General features: G+C 28.7%; 1 protein-coding gene across 1 annotated transcript; it reads left to right on the top strand.

The window, feature by feature from the left end:
* The first annotated feature begins 6365 nt into the window (after positions 1-6365).
* On the top strand, positions 6366-7763 carry LOC112795338 (phospholipase A(1) DAD1, chloroplastic-like). Its single transcript, XM_025837274.1, has one exon. It carries the CDS (start codon positions 6366-6368, stop codon positions 7761-7763), a length of 1398 nt encoding a protein of 465 aa, XP_025693059.1.
* Positions 7764-12275: the final 4512 nt, after the last annotated feature.

Here is a 12275-nt window from a genome sequence, read left to right on the forward strand (position 1 = left end):
AATTGATCATACATTTTATTTAGCTCATTCCTAACATGATTAAATGCGGCCATTCTTTTATGGATTATAATTTTTTCTCAAGTGATTGTGTAATTTCTTTCGAGTACTGATAGGAAATGTAGGATATAGGATAACATATTAACCTTTTTGATAACAGCATGAAGCAGCAAGTGTAAACTAATAAGTTTTTTGTGATTATTTATTTTCTAACAGAAATGTTTAATAGAAGTCTAAAACCCTAAAAAAATAATTTCCATTAAACTCTTGTCATTCAACAAATTGATAAATTTATCTTGCAATGGTACAACTATGCAAAGAATTTTTTATCTTTAATAAATTATAGAATAAGATGAACAAATAAAAGAAGTTTATATAAAATAACAAAAATTTTTTTTCAACCAATCAAAATATCTAACCAATTTATTATAACTTATTTTATATCTATACGATCTCTTTTCTTCTATTCTTCTGTTAAAATTGTGAAAATTGTCCTGCTCTTTTACTTTGACAATTATCAAGAATATTCAGTAATCTTTTAAGGTTCTATATTTTTTCAATTTTACCCAGTTATTTTAAATTTCTGTATGCTCACAATTAGTACATAGATATGCATGTGGATGTTTTTTTTTTTCATACAAATAAGATATTTATTTTTAATGTAAATGAGAGGTTTGTTTTTCATATGAATAAAATGTTTGTTCTTAACGTAGACTTGTTTTAGCAAATGTGATGTTCGTTCTTAATACAGCACTTGAGGTTGATGATGGCGAGAGATGACGGTACTGGAAATAGGGTTTGGATTAAAAGGAAATGTAATTAGTGTTAAAAGGAAAGAAATTATTAAAATTTTTGATGATAGAGTTAAAAGGTTTTTTTTAACTTGAATTTAGATGATTTTTATTTTTAATTTTTAGTGGGCTAAAAGATTAGCCCATTATTCACATTGTTTAAATTTTTTATTTTCTAACAAATGAAATTTTTTTAAGAAATTAGAGTTATCCTGGATCATGAGATTAAATTGTGATACTATGTTCACAAGAGAGGAAACAGTAGCTTGATTACCATGTTAGAGTTTGAGAGAAATTAAGTATTGGATGAAACTACTCTACCTAAGTTGAAAAGAAAAAAGATAAAATTTATTCAAGATCATATATAAGTAAGTAACTTGATTACCATGTTACAGTTATCCTTTAACTGTATTTAGAGGGAAACTAAATAATATTGACATATATAAGTAAGTAACTTTTCATCTGACCCATACTATATCATTCTCTTTTATATTTACAATAAAGAAAAGTATAAGTAGATAATTAAAATACTAAACAATGGATATATCAGATGTTTAATTCAATAGGTATGTAGATAATTATGTTTATTATTTTTAATTGGATAGTTATTTCTTTTGATTCGATTTACTCATATACAATTAACAATAATTGAATATTCAATTCACTAGGTGTGCAGATGATTATTCTAATGTTAAGGTTTAGGAAGTAATTTACGGATAGAGTATTTTTTTAGTTTATTGGGTCAATTCTAAAACATATTATTCACATTATTTACAAAAGTCATTATCTAATCTTATTATTCCATTCTAATTCATTATTTAACGACTTATGGTTAAAAACATATTATTTTTATTTTAAATATTTTATTTTATTTTAATCTTTCGATTGAAATTATTTTTTTATTTTTAAATGCCCATCTTTTATTATCATTTTTTAGGTAAGAATAACTATCGTAATTGCTCTGAATGAAATAAATAATAATAGTTATAGTGAGAATAAAATTCGCAAAAGAATAAAAAATAAAAATATTAATATAAAAAGACACAATATTAGAAAAAATAAAATATTTTAATTATTAAAACAAAATTAAAATTAATTTAGAGTTCAAACGTTAGAATTAAAATATTATTTTATTCTTTTATTAGCTTGGACAATTATTTATTTTTCTATCGATTTTAATAGTTATTCTTTTAATTTATACTTGTGTATTTATACATGAATGCCAAGTTTCGTAATCATAAGTTCGCATCACACTTATTGAATTCCATTGTAACTTCAGCATCTAACGTTTCGGATTTTGGTTGATAAACGAATTAAGGAACACATTAATACGTTGAACATGAACAATTCAGGGACAATGGTAAACCCGAATATCATTACTCAAAGTGAAAATTGTTGTAGTATCTAGTGTGTGAAGAAAGATTGAGATCAAACCCACTTTTGAGGACCACAAAAATGCGTCCAAAATTCAAATATTGTCTTCCTTTTAAGTTTGAATATTTGAGGCCCATAAAGCTGCATTTGGCTTTTATGTTCGTCAAACATTTGGCTTATATCACTACTAAAAGACATCAAATCATCATTTACCATTTTTCTGCGAATTTACCAATTTCATAGATAATTTTATTTCCGGTTTTTGCTGAGACTTCAAATTCACAGCGCACAAGCTCGTGGATTTGCTGCAAATTTTTTATTTTCGCAGCTAATTCCATGAAAGATATATGATTAGGTAATTTTGTCAAAATTTAGTTGCAATCTTTTTTGCAGGTACAGGTCTCAACAAATCAGCAGCAAAAGTGGTAGATAATCTTTTCAACAAAATTTATAAATAACAAAATTCACAACCAAAAAAATCGCAAGTAATTTTGCAGCGAATTTCACAAATAATAAGTAATCCGTAGCAAAATTCGTAGGTTAAAATATGATTCAAATATGAATTCACAAAAAATTTCATGATTAAGAATTATTTAAAAAAATACTAATGAATTATAGTTCAAATAGCATAATCTCTCCATACTTACTTAAAAAGATTACAGATTCGAGTTTTCTATCTTTAATGAAAAAAATTAATTAAAAAATTAATTAAAATACTTTCACATTAAAAATCCTCGGCTAATATATATCAACAACAAAATTCGCAATAGATTGATCCTTGCAGCAGTGGTGTTAATTATAACAGTTTGTAAGATTTATAGAAGTATTAACTAAATAATTGTGAAATTCTATTTTAAAATCATAAAATATATATGCATCTTCATTAACAAGGTTTAATAATATATTACATATAAATAAGTCATTATAACTACAATATAACAACTCTAAACTAAATATTAAGAGACTCTAAATTAAATGATGACAACTACTTCCAAAAATTAAAGGGCCTTCAGTCAAAACTATAATATAAGCTCTAAGTTGATTCCAGAACATTATATGAATACTATAGAAGTTCCCAAATGTCTAGCATCAAAGCCCTTCATCAACTCCATTTTTCTTCTAGTTCCTGCAAACTGAAAATGTACTCTGTTCACTTCTTCATCCCTTTTTTGTTGTTCTTGTTAAAGCCTAAAAGCCCAAAAAACACTAACCCAAAAACAATATATATATATATATATATTTGCTAAAAAAAATGGTGGAAACTCCAAATAATAGTGCAATAATCGTTTTTATATGAAAATATTTTTTTTATCATTAAATATTGAATTGTAGAATTTAATTTTAACATGTTATAAAATTGTTATCTTTATCTAAAAGTATCATTTTTTTTAAATTGTTATTTTTTTGTGGCTAAATATATATTTTTATGAAAAAATATTATTGACATTTTCATTATAGGAAGTACTGAGAGTTGTTACACATACAAGTTTTTTTGGTATACAAGTTCATATAAGTTGGCCCAAAACCAACAAAAATAATTCTCAATTTAGATTGCATGTAAACACACACTTCTCGCCAATAAGTCTTAGGTTACATGACATATCTCCCCCTCCTCACCTCAAAAGTCTCGAGTTCAAATCCTATCAATTGCAATCGAAGAGAAAAAATACAGAAAAATGTTTCTTATGAAAAAAGAAGAAGAAGAAACAACAACAGATGAGGAGGAAGAAGATGAAAAGTTTTGAATTATGCAGAACTTATCAGTACAAAAACATCGAAAATTCTTAAACAATACACTTATATTCGTATTACATCAAAATTTGCTGCAAATACAGAAAAATATTTCTTCTAATTCTGCATTTTTTTCTTCTTCTTTTTTCCCTTATTTCTTTCTTTTTTTTAGTTAAATGAATGTAAGTTCATTATCTTCTAAGTAATTTTGTATCATTATGTGTTTTTTCTTCTTCTTTATTTGATTTTTTTGTTTTTATTCTTATTAAGAGAGTAAAACAAAAAGAAACTTGAGAAGATAAAACAAGAAAAAAAAAGATGAATAAGAAAAAAAAAAGAAGATGATAATGATGATGATGAAAAAGAAGAAGAAGAAGCAGCAGAAGATGAGAAGGCTGGGAGGAGAAAAAGAGTTTTAGATTATGTAAAAACTTATCAGCACACATACACCGAAAATTTTTAAACAATACACTTAAATATCTTCATGTTATACTGAAATTTGCTGCAAATACAGAAAATATTTTCTTTGATGCAAAACTCTTACATTACATTCAATTCAAACCATCAACAATGAACAATAATTTTCACAAACAAAAATAATATTATTCACCTATAGAATCATAAACTGCTAACGAAAATATTAACTAAAATCGAACCACACCTCAACCACTTAATTGGATTCAAAATAATAATCAACTTCGTTCTGGTTTAATTGACAATTTGAATTTGAATTATTCATTATCTTCAACAACGAGATAACTATTCAAAATTGATTTTAGAGCTTGATTTCAAAAACATAAAGAACGAACGAAAAGAAACGCAGAAAACATTGAAAAAATTCAAAAACAGAAATAAAATTCTTTCGAAAAAGACAGTTATATATTCACGTGTTGATTGAAAAGTTGGTTAGATAGTGACGTGTGAAGTGAATTAAGTTAAAAAAACTTGTATAAACTTGGATGGAATAATGATTTGTATGTAGAGAATTTTTATAAAAATAATTTAAATAAATAGTGTTCAACGTTCAAAAGATATTTATTAAAAAATATAAAAGAAAATGCTCTGTTAATATAAAGTCAGAACTATCTTTTAATTATAAGATCTTTAAAAGAAAAAGTATAGTATAATAGTAGAAAATAATCACCGACACTTATGACCGTGTAAGAATTAAGAGTCAATTGACTGTGTTTTACGCGAATCTGTTGGGTGTGATTCATATTGTATGTATTTTCTTCCATGACAGTGGGCTTATATATCTTTGTAAGGAAAAGTCTTTGGATATATAATTGATAACGACACTCATCAAGTGCTACGTTATTGGTGGCTGAAAATTTTGACGTTTATTTCTTTTGATCTCGCACCACACTACAACCAACTCCAACACTATATATTTGGAGAACCAAGCTTAGGCACAATTTGATTCGATATTAATATTATTCTTCTCCTTATTTTACCTAACGAGATTTTGTTTTAATCAAACGTACTCTTTGTTAATATTAAAGTGAATAGGCATTAATTAATTAAGAAGTAAGTGAAATTTTTAACTTTTTAAAGATAAAATACATTAAACAACATTTTAGAATCTTACCTTTTTTATATATTTAAATGGTTTGCATTTTTTGGACACTCGTTAGCAAAAACCAAACTTTTTATATATATTATGGTCAAATAACACTACAACTAATAAGTATCCTTTAAATATTATTTTTTATTTAATATTTAAAAAAAACAAATACTTTTTAAATTTTTTGAACAATTAATATGTAAAAGTAAATATTTAAAATTAATTAAATAATAATAAATCTTAAAAAAAAAAATTGATCAAAAGACTGAATTTTAAAAGACAAGTAAAATTTTTTGTCAAATAATCACATAATTGAAAAGTATTGTAATAACCTCTTTTCTTTTTTTTTTTTGTAAATTTATTACACTATTCATAAATATTTAGCTTCAACAATTTTAAAACTAAAACGTTTAGGAAAACTATTGCTAAATCTATTTTTAAAGTATAGAAAATTTTGATAAGAAATTAATATAAATTTATACCTCTTTTTGTTTCCTTTTTTATATATATAATTTTTTAATTTAAAAAATATATAAAAAAGAAAAAAGAAAAATACAAAAGCAACATGCAATAATACTAGAAATATCCCTTCTCTTTAATGATCAAAATCGGAAACTTGAATATCTAACATGGAATCTCAATGCCATTGGCCTCTATCATTACTTCTCATCCACAAATAAAGGTCCACTACTACATCAATACCCATCCCTACAAAATAATGCACTTTTTTCCCCCTTCCTTTTTGGCCACTTATAAAACCCCCTTACTTAAACACCTATATTGCATGCACTACATACTCAGCAAACGTGTAATAATTTAGAACATTCTCTCTTAGCTTCTCATTCTCATACTCTTTTATGTGTTTCCCAATCTTCTATCATGCTCCATAATATTCCCACAACAAAACAATGAGTCTTAGAAATATAATACCAACACCATCTCCAACAACACTTCCTTCATCCTACACTCTCAAACCCCGTTGTGTAAATTACATAACTACCCATAATAATCCATCATCATCTACTAAACCAACCACTTATAACAACTTAAGCCTTTCCAATGAAAACACTCATCAACAAGCCACATTACACTTAGAGAAAATGATCAATTTAGAAGACCACAATAGTTTATCTTCATCATCATTTGAATCAACACCATCAACATCTTCATTTGGCATTGGAACTTATCAAAATAAACTTGGTAAGAGATGGAAGGAGTACCAAGGAATGACCAATTGGGAGGGTTTGTTAGACCCGTTAGATGATAACCTACGTGCTGAAATCCTACGGTACGGTCACTTCGTTGAAGCTGCATACAAATCCTTTGAGTTTGATCCTTCTTCTCCAAACTATGCCAACTGTAGATTCCCAAAGACAACACTTTTTGAGCGTTGCGGTTTACCAAACACAGGGTACAAGGTAACCAAATACCTCCGTGCAACTTCGGGGATTCAGTTACCGAACTGGGTCGACAAAGCACCGAGTTGGGTGGCAACACAATCAAGCTACGTTGGTTATGTCGCAGTTTGTGACAACAAAGAAGAGATCAAAAGACTTGGTCGGCGTGACGTTGTTATTGCTTTTAGAGGAACAACCACATGTTTGGAATGGCTCGAGAATTTGCGTGCCACCCTCACCAACCTACCATGCAATCCCATGGACGGAGAAACTATGGGGTGTCATGGTAGTGGGGCCATGGTGGAAAGTGGTTTCTTGAGCCTCTACTCTTCCTCCATCCCCGACAACCCTTCTGCCCTCAGTCTGCAGCAGATGGTCAAACAGGAGATTGTCAGGATTCTCCAGGCTTATGCTGGAGAACCCTTAAGTTTGACCATCACTGGCCACAGTCTAGGGGCGGCATTAGCTACACTGGCAGCATATGATATTAATACCTCCTTCCCCAAATTGCCCGTGGTGACGGTCATTTCTTTTGGTGGGCCTCGAGTTGGCGACCGGAGGTTTCGACGGCAGTTAGAGAAGCAAGGGACAAAAGTTTTGCGGATAGTAAATTCCAAAGATGTTATCACCAAGGTTCCGGGTTTTGTGTTTGATGATGACATGGCAAAAGAAGGAGGTATCCATGTGGCAGGATTGCCGAGCTGGATACAGAAGAGGGTGGAGAAGGCGCAATGGGTGTACGCTGAGGTTGGAAAGGAGTTGCGCTTATGTAGCAGGGATTCTCCGTACCTCGGTAGTACAAATGTTGCCACGTGTCACGAGCTGAACACTTACTTACACCTTGTTGATGGGTTTGTGAGTTCTACGTGTCCTTTTAGGGCCACAGCAAAGAGATTTCTTCAGCGGTAACAGCCACCACTACCATAGACGAGCGGTGCTAAACTAAATTTAAATAATCACAAAAAAAAGAAAACAAAAATAGATAATATATACCTAATTGTTATGGCTAACATTCAACCTAATTGTAATTATGAGCACTAGGCTAATTGACAAATTTTTTAAACAAAAGTTTAGAAAATAATTAACCTTTTTTAATTGTAAAATGTGTATATCTGAAGTTATTTAGTAGATTATATATGATTAAATCAATACGAGTTTAAATTAAATTAATCTATACATATTCTTTGCATATATTTAGTTGTCTAGCCATACAAAAAAAATGTATTTTTCGACAAATTTTAAGTTTAAGGATAATTGGTAAAAACACTTTGAATAAAATGCTTAAAATGTAATTTGCAAAGCAAGACAGTAAAATTAGAAATTGTTCTTGTAAGACATCACAGAAGGTGGACAAAAGTTGAATACGAAATCACAAACTCAAATAAGACATTTAAGGGATTAATAACGAGAAAATTATGGGCTGAGCAGCTATATACATCTTAAACAAAATATTCATATATATTTACTCTTCACAAAAATAGGAACTAACATATATAATAAGCTATATTTTATTTTACAAAAATAAATAAATATTTTACCACATAAAATAGACAAAAAATAATATAGTGAGAAATTTTTAGCTAGGTATTCTTATTCTAAAAAACTAATTACATATTAAAACTAAAATTTAATCTAATTTCTATATACATTGAAACTAATGTAAAATTATAAAAAATTAAAAAGTAGTTTACATCAACACATCCGATGAAAAAAAAAACCATCAATAATCACATCGAGGGAATAGTCATTGATTTGTCAGCTTTCTAAATTTCAATTAATTAGCTTGTGGTGTAAAATTATTTACCATTAATGCATATATATTATGCTCTTAAATGTAGTTTAAATGAAAGACAATACTAACCTACCAAATTGAAGTATTGTATACTAGTATAAGGTAATAATACTTCAGAGACAAAAAAAAAAGTCTGAACTTATTTTATTTAACTTTCATTAATTGTCGCAATAATTAATTAAAGTCAAATAAAATAAGTTCGGTCTATTTTTTGTTAATTTTTTTGTTATTAAATATTTTTTATTACTATATTATATTATATGATCTAAGATATAAAAAAGAAAGTTTTTAAAATCTAGAAGTATATAGGGTGTGTTTAGAATATTCTTTAAAAAACAAAAAAAAGATATTTGATTTGGTTGGAAATGAAATCTTGTGCCTAGATATTTTACGAATAAAAAGCTATTTATTAGATTACACTCATTTGATTCCTTTGTTATTGAAATCCAATGATGGGATTTGGTAAGAACAATTAGTTGAATTTCTAATTTAATCATTTTAAAGATAATATAATATGAATTTTAAATTTCAAAAAGACAATTCAAATCTGATTTTATATAACCATTCCATACAACAAATTTAACTTATAAATCCGTTCAAATCAGATCAGATCACTTCATAATTTGATTATTCCAATCACAACCATATAACTATAAGCATATAATTTTTCACAAGAGTAGTTAGACACTAAACTAGTGATTAGTTGCCTTTGGGATTTGCTTCTAGTAGTTGGAGACTAACTTTTCAGTGAGTTGTTGCCTTTGGGATTTGCTCCTTGGTTTGAAGTAGGACGGTGCCAACTTGGAGGCATTGTTAGTTTGTGAAAATTAAATGGAGAATGTAATACATGCAAATTAAATAAATGCAACTATAAATTTGTAATTATTAAAAAAAATGGAGCAGAGGAAGTAATATACAGGAGTGTCTAAATTTTTTCTACAAGTATTTGGATTCTCTATTCTTGATGTTCCTTTGCTTAGTACATGTTTATCGAATCCATTTTTACAGTGTTCTTGGAAGATCATCTAAATAAAGAAACAGATAAAAATATTTCAATTGAGATCTTGTTTGGTAAAATTATTTTAAAAAAATATTATCATCCTAAAATGCACAATCTTATTTTAATTTTTTATTTCTGTTTAGTAAATTAAAAAAAATCATGTCTCTAAAAGTACATAAACTAAAACATTTTAAATATGGAGTCCAATAAGTACTATAATATAAATAGACTTTTTAAAACTGGCCAACTATGTTTTACAAAAACTTATTAAATAGTATTTATGAAATTATTGAAGAAAAGAAGTAAGAAAGCTTGTAATGAGAAACCAAGAAGCAAGAAAGCAAAGGCAGAAAAGAGGAAAAAGAAAAAGATGAGAAGAATATGATGTAAATAAAAAAGCGTGTTATTAAGAGAATTTATTATCAATCATATACACTAAACCTTTCTATTTTATAGCCAAGAATAATTAACTAATTAATTCTAGTTAATTATACCTCCTCCTCCTCCTCCTCCTCCTCCTCCTCCTCCTCCTCCTCCTCCCAACTTAGAGAGATTTTTGTGCCAACCTAAATTTACTCTTGAACTTACTAAATAGCAATGGAGATAAGGGCTTAGTCATAATGTCTGTTACTTGTTCTTAGTCTGAAATATGAGTAACAACAATCTATCATTGGGGTTAGTCATAATGTCTGCTACTTGTTCTTAGTCTGGAATATGAGTAACAATAATCTGTCATTAAATCACTTTATCCCTTACAAAATATAGATTCAATTCAAAATATTTTGTTCTCTCATATAACATGGGATTATAAGTTAATCATACAATGGACATGTTATCACAAAAGACTGTGGAAGATAAAGTGTAAGACTGCTTTAGTTCACTAAAAAGGATTTGAATCCATACTAACTCGGAGAAAGTAGCTGCCAACACTTTGAATTTGGCTTCTGTAGAGCTTCTGCTAACAGTGAATTATTTTAAATATTTTCAGAAAATCAAGTTTGCTCTAAAGTACACACAGTACTCAGACACAGATGTTTTATCATCAATATCAGCAACTCAATCCGAATCTGAAAAGGCAGTTAAATGAAGATCATTAGTCTTATGAAATTGAAGAACAAACTATACCTGCTAAATATCAAAAAACACGCTTTGTTGCCATCCAATTATCTTGGCTTGACTTTGATATGAATTAGTTGATTTTGTTTACTGCAAATATTATGTCTCGTCTTGTGATAGTGACACATTGAAGTCCCTCCACAATTGATCTAAACAATGTGGGGTCTTCAAAAGGAGTACTTGCATTTGCTGATAGTTTTGAAGAGTTAATCATGGGAGTGTTAACCGATTTAGCTTTTTACATACTAGCCCTGCATAATAATTTTTTTATGTATTTGTTTTAATTGAGAGAAATTAAATCTGGTGAGTGAGTGACAATCTCGATGTCAAAAAAAAGTTTAAGCCCCCTAATTCATTTAGAAGAAAGGTTAAATAAAGCTGCTTTGAGACAGAAGTGATTTCAGTGTCATTGTTCCTTGTCACTAATATATCATCAACATATATGAGTATATATATAATAGAATTAAAAGAAAATTTTGTAAAAAAGAAAGGATCAGACTTAGTGCAGGTGAACCCGAATTATTTTAGAGCAGCAATAATAGTGAGATACCAAATTTTGGGGGCTTGTTTTATGCCATAGATGACTTTGTGTAATTTACACACGATATGGGGATTGGAGTGTGTAAAATCTAGAGGCCGAGACATATAAACAGTTTCATTTGGAATACCATTTAAAAAGCACTCATATTGTTTAATTTGACTTTCCACCCCTTTGATAATGCAAGAGTGAGTATAATTCTTATAGTGACGGGTTTAATTGCAGGTGAGAATACTCGATCGAAATCAATCGCAGTAGTTTGAGTATAACCTCTTACCACAAAACGAGCTTTATGTCTCACAACCTACTCCTGAGTATTTTTCTTCAAGGCAAATATCCATTTTCAACTAACTACCTTTTCATTTGGTCGAAGTAAGGAAGCTCTACTAAACTTTAAGTCTTGTGATGAATTAATACTCTATATTCTACCAGCATAGCTTCCTTCCATTGAGTGGATTAAAGAGTAGCTATGACAGGTTTTGGAAAATGTGGTATAGTAGAATTGTCATGAGTATTGATGCTGGCATGTAGCACCCTTGGTTTTGTACTTGCTGTCTTGGATCTAGTTTGTATTGGATGAATGTTTATAAAAGTCAATATGATTGGGGGGGATAAGACAGTGTTAGCAAATGGAAAAGCAATCTCAATTGTTAAGATAGGAATTGGGTCACTGGAAAGTAAAAAAGGAATAAGAGAATTTTTATCAGGTGTTGAATTAATGTCTTGATGACTCATTGAAGCACTTGGAGAAATAGAAGTAGAAGTAGGTGGGCTAGCTATAGGGTTTGATTGAGGTGTTGTAGAGATAGGGAAAATATTCAATTAAGAGGGAGGAAGAGTGGTAATAACTAGAAGCATCTTAGTAGTAGTACCTATAGCAGTAGTACTATCACAACTAGGATTATTAGCAATAAAGAAACTATTTGAAGGACATTTATCCTCATAAAACACAACATCTCTAGATATTATAATTTT

The sequence above is a fragment of the Arachis hypogaea genome, chromosome 4 (genome assembly GCF_003086295.3).
Source record: "Arachis hypogaea cultivar Tifrunner chromosome 4, arahy.Tifrunner.gnm2.J5K5, whole genome shotgun sequence".
Classification (NCBI taxonomy): Eukaryota; Viridiplantae; Streptophyta; class Magnoliopsida; order Fabales; family Fabaceae; genus Arachis; species Arachis hypogaea.